Below are 12221 nucleotides of genomic sequence, written 5' to 3'. Positions count from 1 at the left end.
CTAACCACAGGCCTTGCCACTTGTACAGGACAAGTCCCCTGAGCTGGGTCTACTAACCACAGGCCTTGCCACAAGAAACATCCCCTGGGCTGGCTCTACTAACCACGGGCCTTGCCACAAGAAAAGTCCCCTGGGCTGGGTCAACTAACCACCTGTCATGTCGCGGCACCTGTTATACTGCAGCAGCTGTTGCTACCGGTAGTATATTCGTGGCACCTGTTATATCGTCGCACCTGTGGCATGTTTTTTTATCTATCTTATTGGTCGATTGGTTCAAACCTCCCTACTTGGTCAACTTACCACAGAAGTAGTAGCATTCTAATTTAGTACATCTGCAGCTGCTGCACCTACTCTTGCCTCATTTTTTGTTTCACCCATCAACCAAGAACTCGCAAAACCACACTTACAGCTTACTGTGCAGTAGAGAGGGGGGCTAGGCATTAGCAAGCAGAACAACATGAAAAAAATTGGTATGTATATCCCTTGAGACACAAAAATGCAAGCTTAAAGAGATAGGTTTTTTAATATAAACTTGGCCAAAAAAAAAGAACAAAAACTTGAAAAAAGGATTGTTAAAATGTGCTGATTGAATGGAAGTGATGTGCTTGCAAGTTGGAATAGAGAAATTCCTTAGTCTTGGCAAAAAAAAGGAGAAAAACTTGAAAAAAGTATTGTTAAAATGTGCTGATGGAATGAAAGTACTGGCATCTAAGAAGCTAACTGACCTGAGACTGAGTGGAACAGAAATACAAAAAAAAGTAAAAAACTGTATTTAAGATTATTGGTGACTCTATCGTAATATCGGCTCCACGTGTGAACCATTTTATACTGCCTCACTTGCCTTCTTCTAACTCTCTATAGTTCTGTACCTGAAACCCTCAGAAGGTGAAATTTTCTGATTATAATGTCTAACTTACTAAGCGGCTTACTCTACTTTGTACAGTTAATTGTATTGATACTTTTAGACAGACTCAATATTGGCCATCCTTTACATTTAGGACTGGACTAAACTACAGTAAAAGGTATTGGTTATAAAACAACATTAAATGATACATCATAGTTATTGTGTAATAAGTCTAAGTCCTGTTGTCACAAACTCTAACTGTAACTTATCATATGTTGCACATTCAGTACTGGTTATAAAACATTACAACTTTCCAAGATACATGATAGTTATTGTGCAGTAAGTCCTGAAGCATGCAACTCTAAGCCTTAAAGTACACATTTATTCCTGATATACATTGAACTACAGTAGGACCTATTGGTTATAAAACAACACCTTTAAAAGATACGTGATAGTCATTGTGTAGTAAGGTTTCTGGAACATTCAACTCTACTAGCTTTATCATGTGTTAGACATTCAGTAACAGTTCTTACAGTTTTCTGTAGAGAGCTGTTGTTAAAATGCACATTTATTCCTGATATACATTGAACTACAGTAGGACATATGGGTTATAAAACAACACCTCCAAAAGATACATGATAGTTATAGTGTAGGAAGTCCTGTGGAACATGCGACTCTAAGCCTTATATTTTAGACATTCAGTAACAGTTTTTCTGTTACAAGCTATTATTGAGGTACACATTTATTCCTGATATACATTGAACTACAGTTACGGACCTATAGGTTATAAAACAACACCTTTAACTAAAAGATACATGACAGTTATAGTGTAGCAAGTCTTGTGGAACATATGTTAGACATTCAGAAGCAGTTGTAAGAATTTTCTGTTGTAAGCTATTGTTAAAATACACATTTATTCCTGATATACACTGAACTACAGTAGGACATATAGGTTATAAAACAACACCTCCAAATGATAGTTATAGTGTAGGAAGTCTTGTGGAACATGCGACTCTAAGCCTTTAATAATATTTTAGACATTCAGTAACAGTTTTTCTGTTGTAAGCTACTGTTAAAATACACATTTATTCCTGATATACATTGAACTACAGTAGGACACATTTAAAAGATACCTGATAGTTATAGTGCAGTAAGTCTTGTGGTACATGTTACTCTGCTAGCTTGATCATTTCTTAGACAGTCAGTATCAGTGGTAACATTTTTCTGTTGTAAGCTATTGTTAAAATACATATTTATTCCTGATATACATTGAACTACAGTAGGACCTATAGGTTATATAATACAACACCTTTAAAAGATACCTGATAGTTAACGTGCAGTAAGTCTTGTGGTACATGTTACTCTGCTAGCTTTATCATATGTTAGACATTCTGTTAATATTTTTCTGTTGTAAGCTATTGTTATTAATACATATTTATTTCTGATATACATTGAACTACATACTTTAGGACATATTGGTTTTAAAAAAACACCCTGAAAACATACATAATAGTTATAGTGTTGTAAGTCTTGTGGAACATGCCACTATGTAGCTTTATCATATATTAGACATTCAGTAACAGTTTTTCTGTCCTAAGCAATTATTTAAGTACACATCCAAATATACATTGAACTATCTCATTATGATTCCATATCATAACAGTGTCAAATAAGGTACTAGTAATACACACTTTGTTTCGCTGGAAACAAAGTATTTCTTGCTTTAAAAAGACCTTTGCAAGGTCTTTGAAATATACTCCCAGTAAATTCCCACAACAATCATTTCATATTTCTCACATAAATATTGCACACTTATCCTTGATATATATTACATTTTACCATACCTTTCATAGAACAGTCTCAAATATCAGCAGAACATTTCATTTCTTGCTGTTGAAGATCTTTGCAAGGACCTTTGAATGTGTGACAAAACTCCCAGTGAATCCCCCACACTTAACATCTAGTTTATACCATCACATTGGACAAGCCATGTTCATCATTCTGTACAGGGTTCTAGCTAGCGCAAAGAAGTGTATACTTTTGACCCCCTATGCTAAATTTCCCCCCTCCTCCACTAATTTTCGATACAGCATAGGGGCATTATGACTCAGTATTTCTTTGTTCAAGAATGCCAGATCAAATGTGAAAAATTACCAATCAAGGATACATTGTACATATCTTAGAAATAACATTTTTCCCCTTTGCGTAACCCTCAAATGGATTCTTTTTTTAGCTCAAATTTTTCAAAGCTTCGCAGAAGAAGGGCACATCCCCCCTTCCAGCCCATCCCCCCTCTCTGTAGTTTCACTCCCTCAACATGTGGCCAGTGCCACTACGCTAAAATTAAATCCTAGCTAGAACCCTGCTGTAACACCATTAGTAAGTGCCCCTAACGGTCTTCCTACAATTTAGACACCATATTGGTGTTGAGATTTTATGCTTCTTTTGACTTTGTATATAGGACTGTATATATTTATGTTATTCATGTGTAATAATATGTGTCCATATCATGTAAAATATTTTGCACTGTGAAGCTTACAAATACCATACTTCAAACAAAAAGTCGCAAGTTTTGAATTAATGTGTATTACATTATTTGCATCACAAAAGTGTGTAACAATATGGGTATCGATACCATGTCTTAATGTAAAAGATTTTGTACTACTGTAGATTTTGTGAAATTACCACGTACAATCTGACTTGTCACTCAACCACACGTTTTTGTAACATATATTTTGGCAACTCTGGACTACTATTTACACCATGAAACTGTGAACGTGTTCAAAGTCTTCCCATGTCAACATGTGACCTCTGAACCATTTTTACCATGTGCTATGGTGTCTTGTCAAGTCACCATATGATTTGTGTCAGGAATACATTTCTGTCAACTGGTAAATTATTGGCTTTGTTGTTACTTGTCCAGACTGAGTCACTTAACACATAATAATTATTATTATTACATTGTATTCTAAAGCAATGATAAAATTTTGGGCATATATTTATCAAGCAGAGAATAATAGGTGTGAGGATATGTAAGAATAGTTGTTCTTGCATGTTTATGCCACCTCCAAGGTCTCTAAACCAAAAGACGGATCCTGAAGCCCCGCCCACCTCAGTCAAAACATAGTGTGTGTGTGTGTGTGTGTGTGTGTGTGTGTGTGTGTGTGTGAGTGACAGAGAGAGAGAGAGAGAGCTTGCGTGTGTGTGTGTAATGTATCCGCCCTCTCATTGGTCAAACCGCTAATTGCCCTTCACTCATTGGTTGAGCTTCTAATTGTAATGGGCATTCAGGATCGGTCTATTCCTAATCGTTTCACAAGTATGTGCCACTGTATCTGGATGGTGCTTGAACAACTGAGTTGTAATGTTGGTGTGGTGAAAGTCTTGCCATGAAAGTCTTTATGACCAAAGGGACCTGGTATTCGAAACGCTCCGCACAAGAAAATCTAAATACATGAGTTTTGTTGCATGTAAATCCCCTCCTTTTTAGTTCAACAACTGCAACCCCAAACATATACCAAACACTACTTGCAGGGGATAGAAAAGCCTAAATAACTGGAAAGGTAACATTTGCAAAGCAAATGCATAATGTTTATCTTCGCATTTGGTCTGTTCTGTTAATTCTTACTCAAACACATTCATATAGTAACAGGAGTATAAATCCCTCTTACTATAAAATTGCAACATGATGCAACTCAACACCAGTTACCAAGGTGACAGACGTCTGGTCCTGGTCATTGACCTTATTTATTTGGAGAGGAAGAAAAAGAAACAGAGCAAAAACAATATGTTTTCCTTTCAAGGTAAAAAGATAAACATCTTACCAGTACTGCACCTCCCTGTGCTCGCCGCCTGGCGTGATGAATGGGTACGGCAGGTACATAGACGAGTGGCGTTCTGGGTAGTCTCTGACGTCACGACTGACCTAAAGCACAAAAAAACTTCCTGTTGAACCAACACTTGCGTATCAATGATGCCTTGTAAACATAATGACTTTGCAGGCGACTAACTGACAAACATGGCAAACTAAACGTTTCTTTGATAATATTACTCCAATCCTTTAAGGAAAGTCTGCAACACCATCTTAATGCCAGCCCTTAAGATATTAAAAAAGCTCTAAAACTTTACCCTTTTGGAAAGTTTCTTCCACAAGCCATGGAGGTCCTCTGCCCACTGTCGGTAGTTCTCATCCCTGATGCCGTTCAGGAAACTGGGTCTGCAAGAATTACAAGTTTTTAAACATGCGAAGTTCGACTTATCAAAACACAGATTATAGGCCTCGACCACAATGTTGGTTGAGTGGATATGTCCGAATTGGCGACCGGTAATTCGGAGCAAAGCCGACAACCATTTTAAATAGACTAATATTTATAGTCTAGTCCTCTAAAAAAACAGGCATGATGATGAGGTCTTAAGATTTCAGTCAGAATTTTTCTCTCATAAATGCCTTTGGCGTCGGTGGCTCAACGGTTAGAGCTTTGGACTCGGAACGATGTTGTGCCCCTGGAAAGGCACTTAACACGACTTTCCCACCTGTTTGGTGAAGTAAATGACTTTGTGCTAGTCTTTAACCCACCAAGATGGCGGACAGTACATGCGCTCACCTCTCCTGCCAGTCGGACGGCTCCCAGTCCTCCAGCTCGGCGCCTGGCCCGTAGAACCACTGCGACACGAACCTCCTCATCACCTCGCGGGACCGGACGTCCTGGCCACGGGCTCGCATGTCGTCGAACGCTCCCAGGATGTCCTCTGTAGTCGACAAACATAGACTCGTTTAGTCTCTACAAGGCTTCGGAAGCAGCTTTACAACTAGAAAGGTAACATTTGCAAAGCTAATGCATAATGTTTACCTTCGCATATGGTCTGCTCTGTTAATTCTTACTCAAACACATTCATATATATGGTCAGACAGGAGTATAAATCCCTCCCCTGCTATAAAATTGCAACATGATGTAACCCAACACTAGTTACCATGGTGACAGACGTCTGGTTCGGGCCATTGACCTTGTTGTTTTGGAGAAGAAGAAGAGGAAACAGACCAAAAGCAATATGTTTTCCTTCGGTAAACATAAAAAGAGTAGAAATTCGCCAAATAGACAGAGCTATGTGCTAATGTGAAGCAGTATGTGCCAATATCACAAAGATTACCTTGTTCAAAATATTTCTGCCTTTTTCTACAGTTTTGCTGCCTTGCAATCGGATGCCTTTAACTACAGAAGCTCAAAATTTTTGGGCTCGGTTCAGGAATGTCGTCCCTGATGTGAAGTGTCCAAACCCGGCCCGTCATTGCTACATACCGCGCTGCTGTGTGAATGTTTGACAGAAGACGGGGGGTGACGGGGGGTGACGGGTTGAACACCCTGGGGCGGACATGCGCGCTACGTGAAACGTGCCACACCCCTCTCACCGTATGGAAGCTCCAAGCAGATGTTGGGAGAGAACATGGTATTCCTAACTATCCCATTTTTGTAACGCACACTTTTGCAAGGTTTCGTGTAAGTCGAACGAACAGCATCGCTATAAAGACATACAAAAACTAGACAGACAACATTTGCAAAGCAAATGCATAATGTTTACCTTCGCATATGGTCTGCTCTGTTAATTCTTACTCAAACACATTCATATACTAGTATATGATCAGACAGGAGTCTCTCCTGCTATAAAATTGCAATTAACCCATGGACACTAGTAACCATGGTGATAGACGTCTGGTTCAGATCATTGACCTTGTTTGTTTGGAGAAGAAGAGGAAACAGAGCAAAAACAACATGTTTTCCTTTGGTAAACATAAACAAAAAAGTCGTTACACCACCTTCAAGATTGAAATTTTGCCAAATATTATCTAATGATGTCTCTAAAAAAACTTTCTACTCCTAGACGAAGCATCTTCAACACCATGAAATGGCTTCTTTTTTATTGAACAACAGTGCAGCTTCTTAACTCACCTGGGTCCGACTTCATGCTCATATCGACGAAGGTCTTGGGGTCCTTGAAGTACCCGAGTCGACTGCACGGCGTTCAGAAGGGGTCCATAGCAGTACACGGGGCTGTGGGGAGGGTGAGACAGGGGTGAATAAAGGGTTTACTTAATATATCCCGCCTCGAGGGGTATATGGTGAGATAACCCCTGGTCAGGTGCGATAACCACCAAGTGAGCGTAGCGTGATACTACAAGTCTTAACACTACTGTTAGTGCCCTGTCCCCTGTATAAGTGGGTAACGGTCCAAAAAAAGTAGTACCATTTATTTCTGATAAAGGACCACTGTTGAGGTTACGGCCTGAAAACCGATGGCAAATGGAGCCTTCTGATTGGTCGACGTATTATGGATATATGATAATACAGTTTAGCATCTAACAGTTGACGCGGCTAGACCCACTTGTACCGAGCAGCTAGCTTTCGGAACCACTCTCATGGCTTTAAAAGGTCATGAAAATCGAAACTTTTGTATACTTTTTCAGCCCATTGTTTACGTAGATCAGGGATTCAGGGTACAGCGACTCAAATTAAATTTTGTTGCCTGTCCGATTATCGGGGCCAAAAAGAGTTCAGGATGACCCTATGTGAGTTTCAGTACACAGTTGTGCTTACTCCTACAACTTTCACCCAACACGTAATGACTCTACACGACAACCAAGTCAGCCCAGTATGCGGACACAATGTCAGAGATTCCAAGGTCCTCAGTAGACTGATCCTCATGTGTATAATGTGTGTTTAGTAAGGTCTAATAAAAGCGCACTCAACGGTCAGAAAACATGATTTATTGAAAATGCCATTTCCATATATACACCAGAAGTACAAGTACACATTTCAGACATATTGCATAGCCCAGTTACCGTCGTGAACAGCATTCGGATCTTCACATATTATGACATACGTTTAAGCAAAATTGACAGACTAGAAACTGAAAACCCTAGTCAAAGATTTCGTTTTTCAAATGACCTGCTTGGGTGGTTATTATTAGGAGTTGCTTTTTTTGTTCGTGTCTAAGTTTTATTCCCAACTTTTTCAAAAACAGACAGAATAGATTAGAAACTGAAAAACCTAGTCAAATATTTCGTATTTCAACGGAGCTGCTTGGATGGTAATTAGGACTTGTTTTTTTTCCCTTCGTTTCTAAGTTTTTTTCGCAAAACTTTTCACATCTGTCTACATTACTCCAACATGGTACCCAGATTGCAGTGCCTACCATCACCTTTCTCAAGACATATCCTGCAGTATTTCTTAAGACTTTGAAACTTTTTAAGATGTGATTTGGTAGAGGACCTAGTCACGCTGAAGAATGCGGTGATGTCTGGTGTGTTCCCTAACAGGAGGTGACCTTGACTTGACCTCTGCGTGCCGCGTCCTTTGAGCAAACAGACAATAACATACGTCATCACGCAGGCTTGACAAGGTCAGAGTCAAGGGTACCTACCACTAAGGCGGCAACGTCGCCTCTTAAAGTCAAAAGTGAATTTGTACGATCGGATTTGCATCCCATATAATTTCAGGGCGCCAAAACTCGAAATATTCTAAATACGGCAATCTGTATGATATTGACACATACTGCTTCACATTTAACATATTTCAATCAGTATTTCATACTTTAGGTATTTAAAACTGCAGACACAGGTCCCAAAATGAGTCCTTTATTTTATGGGATGTACCCTAAAAATCAGTCAAGGGCCAGCTTCCAGTAACAATTTTCTGTCAGAATTTTGGATATTTTTACTCTATGAGGGTCAATATACACTGGGATAGTGTTGTTTCAACTCAGTATGTAGATAAATAGCTAGAATATTGACTTTGAAAAATCTGGTTTCCAAGCCCTTAAAACTGCACTGGATGCCTTTAAGTCCACCGTGAATTTTTCCAATTTGTGCCATCTTATTCATCGTTTGTTATAGAGTTCAACCTTTGTTCCAACACAAAACTCACCATAACTTTTGTGTTGGAACAAAGTTTGAACTCTATAACTATGGATTCTACCAACACAGATGAGCTATCTGACATGAAATATCGAAAATAAGAACTACTTTCAATTCATAGCATGGTTGACTTTCTCTACAGCTATTCATATTGGTAGTTGCCTCTGATCACGAGATCACCGTCGTTGGAAATGAGATCCTGATCCCATGTAAGCTAGATGATCTCACTTGATCTAGCAGCTTTGGTGGTTCAATGGGTTGTTCTAAAAGAACACAACCATTGACTGGCGTTAGTTTAGATTGTCCGTGGGACGTCGACACAGTAGGTACAGGTGTCCTGGTGAGAATAAACTTTACACAGGAATCAAAACAAATTGATTTGGCGGTGAAGGTATATCTCTTTACCTTGACAACGATAAAATGATGTCTTATCAGTGAGTTAAACTTGCAGATCTAGATGTGCCAAGAATATATGTTCCTGTCGTCAGTATCTAGACCTTACCTGTCGCATGCAGGTATGTCTCTAAGCGCCGTGCCATCCTGGTCATCTCCCCCTGAAATCCACCTCTGTGCCCGGCACGAACACAGACAGACCGCCGTCGCCAAGATCGCCAACACACGTCCTCCCGACATACTTCTCAGTCCCCCTAGTCAGACCAGCTCCTCCACCTCACCCTACACGCCTCACCAACTACCCAACCTCCCTGCGAAGTTGACACAAAAGTCTTGAGAGATTTTCGCACCAGTTTGCGAGGGTAAGATCATCCTCGGGCGCGGGACGGGAGGAGCGCCAGGATTGGTCGGCGCTACCTTCGCGGCCCGCCGAGATGTTTGTCTCGGAGTGGCGGTATGTTTGTTCTTCACGGGATGGAGAGACGCGCAGCCGGACCAGTGTGGCCTTGGGAGACGTGCTTCAGGTCATATATTATAGTAGCTATCCCTCAAAATCAAGGAAAACAACGGTCACGTTTCAACCGCATCATTGCCCAGGAAAATAGAATTACATGGTCTTACACAGGTTGAGTTGAGTTTAATAGTAACAGTTATTTTAGGTCTGTTCTTGATAATAGAAGATACTCTTTGTTTTCTTCCCATTGGGAGACCATCAAAGATTTCTGCAACTTTTTTAGGGCTCACCGATATTCAAAACCTTCCATGGCCGACAGGGACAAGCTTAGCAGTGTCGTCTTCGAATGCAAATACCTGGGTAGGTGTACGCAAAAAACAATATCTGTCCTACTATTCAGATGCATTTTTTCAGCCATCTTCCCAGTTTTTCCCCATGTCACGTCCCCCTATTAAAGTTCCTTCCGGTCATATGTCCCCGAAATCATGACACAGGACACAGTTGACATTCGCATTGACCTTGGTCCGAACATACTGGCTGAACAACACATTTGCACTTGCTGAATTCTAGTCCTGTGGGACACTGTTTATCGCATACGTTGCTGTGTACAGGATCATACAGCGATACATCGATGTTCTACTAGCCTCTACCAGGCTTCGGGAGGCGGCTGGAAAGAGTACAAATCGGCCAAATAGAGAGATAACAGTTCTTTCTACCGGACCAAGTCCCCTGGATCTTTCCAGTCGCATCCCGAAGCCTAGTAGAGGCTAATGTTCTACTACATGACCAATATTGATTGGACTCGCTTAAAGTCACACTAGCTCAGGTAATATGAAGTGTAATACCATTCAGGTCGCCAGAGAGCAGTTTTGAAATATGCCCTGACAGGACAATTTAACAAGCGATCGCGATCGCGTTTTTTTACATTATATACATGCAAATTAGTTGAACATATATGCAAATTATGTCATGGCGATCGCAACTGAAGGTGTCGAACGGAAGAGAGTGCGATTGGCATATGCATGGTTTTTCCTCTTAAGGTATGGGGTAAATAAGTTTCACTGTTGTTCGTTTACCGTGTAGTGTCCTCTACTGTCTAACGTAATACTATATACTGTGACAACAGCATCTCAAGCTTATATTTTGTGTTGCTACATGTGTTTTGAACATGGCTCACTTGGTGACTCCGTACCAATTCAACACACTCCGTGAATAGTTTCATCAGGTTAGTTAGTCACTGAGTAAAGAGACTCTTTTTACACAACCAATTCTTTAATTCAGCCGAAGTTTCGGCGACTGTCTGTCACCTTCCTCAGGGTAATTCTGACTGGTTCACATTGCACTGCAACACAGGTGTCGCTGCTACAGATGCATTCCCAAACGTACAATATTTACATATCTACACATATGCACGGTTAAGGGGAACTGTATCTACAATGCAGTTAAATGCATGCACTCAGTTCAATACACTGTTTCCATATCTTCTACATGTGTATATGTATATCACGCATCAACAACCAACAGATTTACATCAATAGATTTATTGCATATGATACGGAGGTCACAGATAATATTGATGTATTATTTTATATATATAATATAAAAATAATACAGCGGCCGATTAGAGCATGTAACATAGTTACAGATCGAGTTGAAATAAAGGCTCAAACATACAAATATGTACGGATCACAGATAACGCGTAGATCATGTCAAATATGATCAGTTGGGCCACTCTTCTCCAAGTAGAGGTTTCGTTCGTTTTTACCTTTGGCGAGGTTATGTTTTCAGTAGCGTTTTTCTGTGCGTGCCTGTACGCGTGTATGTATGTATGTATGTGGTTTATCACGATAACTCAAGAAGCCTTAGATGGATTGTCATGAAACTTGGTAGGTGGATAGGTCTTGATGAGACTTAGAAATGACGAAACCTCTGCTTGGAGCATAAATTGACATTCGCGAAACGGCGACACGCATTACTACTTAGTCTAGTATTAGTCATACACAATAGACATAATTGCAACTCAGCTGTGAACATATACAATCCAATCAATAGATAGATAGATAGATAGATAGATAGATAGATAGATAGATAGATAGATAGATAGATAGATAGATAGATAGATAGATAGATAGATATGCAATCACAGTATATACAGAATAGTAGATCTTACGTACTTGAAACATGATACAACATTGTGTAATAATAATATACATGCACTAATTATGACCAACTTTGGTGAGAAATTCAGCCCCATATTCCCATTTCTGGAATTTTCCCATTCCATAATATCTCAACTTTCATCTATTTTTCTGATGACTATATTAGCTTTCAAGGTAATTAGTATGCAGTGAGCAACACACGCACATTTCTAAGGAGGCATGCGGATGGAGAAGCAGTATTATTGGCATGGGTGTCAAACTCATAGCATATCATGTAGCTAGTGAAATAGTTGCCTTGCAAGATGAAAACCGATCACATTGCAACATTTAAGGAGTAAATAATTTCAGCGTCGATACGGCTAGTAGACTATACATCATATTATCATATTATCATTGAAGCAGCCCTAATTATAAGCCATTGTTTTTATAATTATAAACCATCGTGCTTCTTGTGCTTGTTT

The 12221-nt window shown here is 39.8% G+C and overlaps 1 protein-coding gene across 1 annotated transcript in view; it reads right to left on the bottom strand.

Moving 5' to 3' along the window:
- LOC109486125 (trehalase-like) overlaps positions 1-9455 on the bottom strand; it is a 32092-nt gene extending 22637 nt beyond the window's left edge. The window contains exons 1-5 of the mRNA XM_019789825.1: positions 9256-9455; positions 6790-6891; positions 5449-5593; positions 4973-5060; positions 4669-4769 (exon numbers count right to left, since the gene is read on the bottom strand). Of these exons, the coding sequence (XP_019645384.1) occupies positions 4669-4769; positions 4973-5060; positions 5449-5593; positions 6790-6811 (356 nt within the window). The 5' untranslated portion in view covers positions 6812-6891; positions 9256-9455. The remainder of the gene's footprint in view (positions 1-4668; positions 4770-4972; positions 5061-5448; positions 5594-6789; positions 6892-9255) is intronic.
- Positions 9456-12221: the final 2766 nt, after the last annotated feature.

Source organism: Branchiostoma belcheri, unplaced genomic scaffold (genome assembly GCF_001625305.1).
Source record: "Branchiostoma belcheri isolate BF01 breed outbred unplaced genomic scaffold, Haploidv18h27 scaffold8, whole genome shotgun sequence".
Taxonomy (NCBI): Eukaryota; Metazoa; Chordata; class Leptocardii; order Amphioxiformes; family Branchiostomatidae; genus Branchiostoma; species Branchiostoma belcheri.
This window is presented reverse-complemented; position numbering and strand designations above follow the sequence as displayed.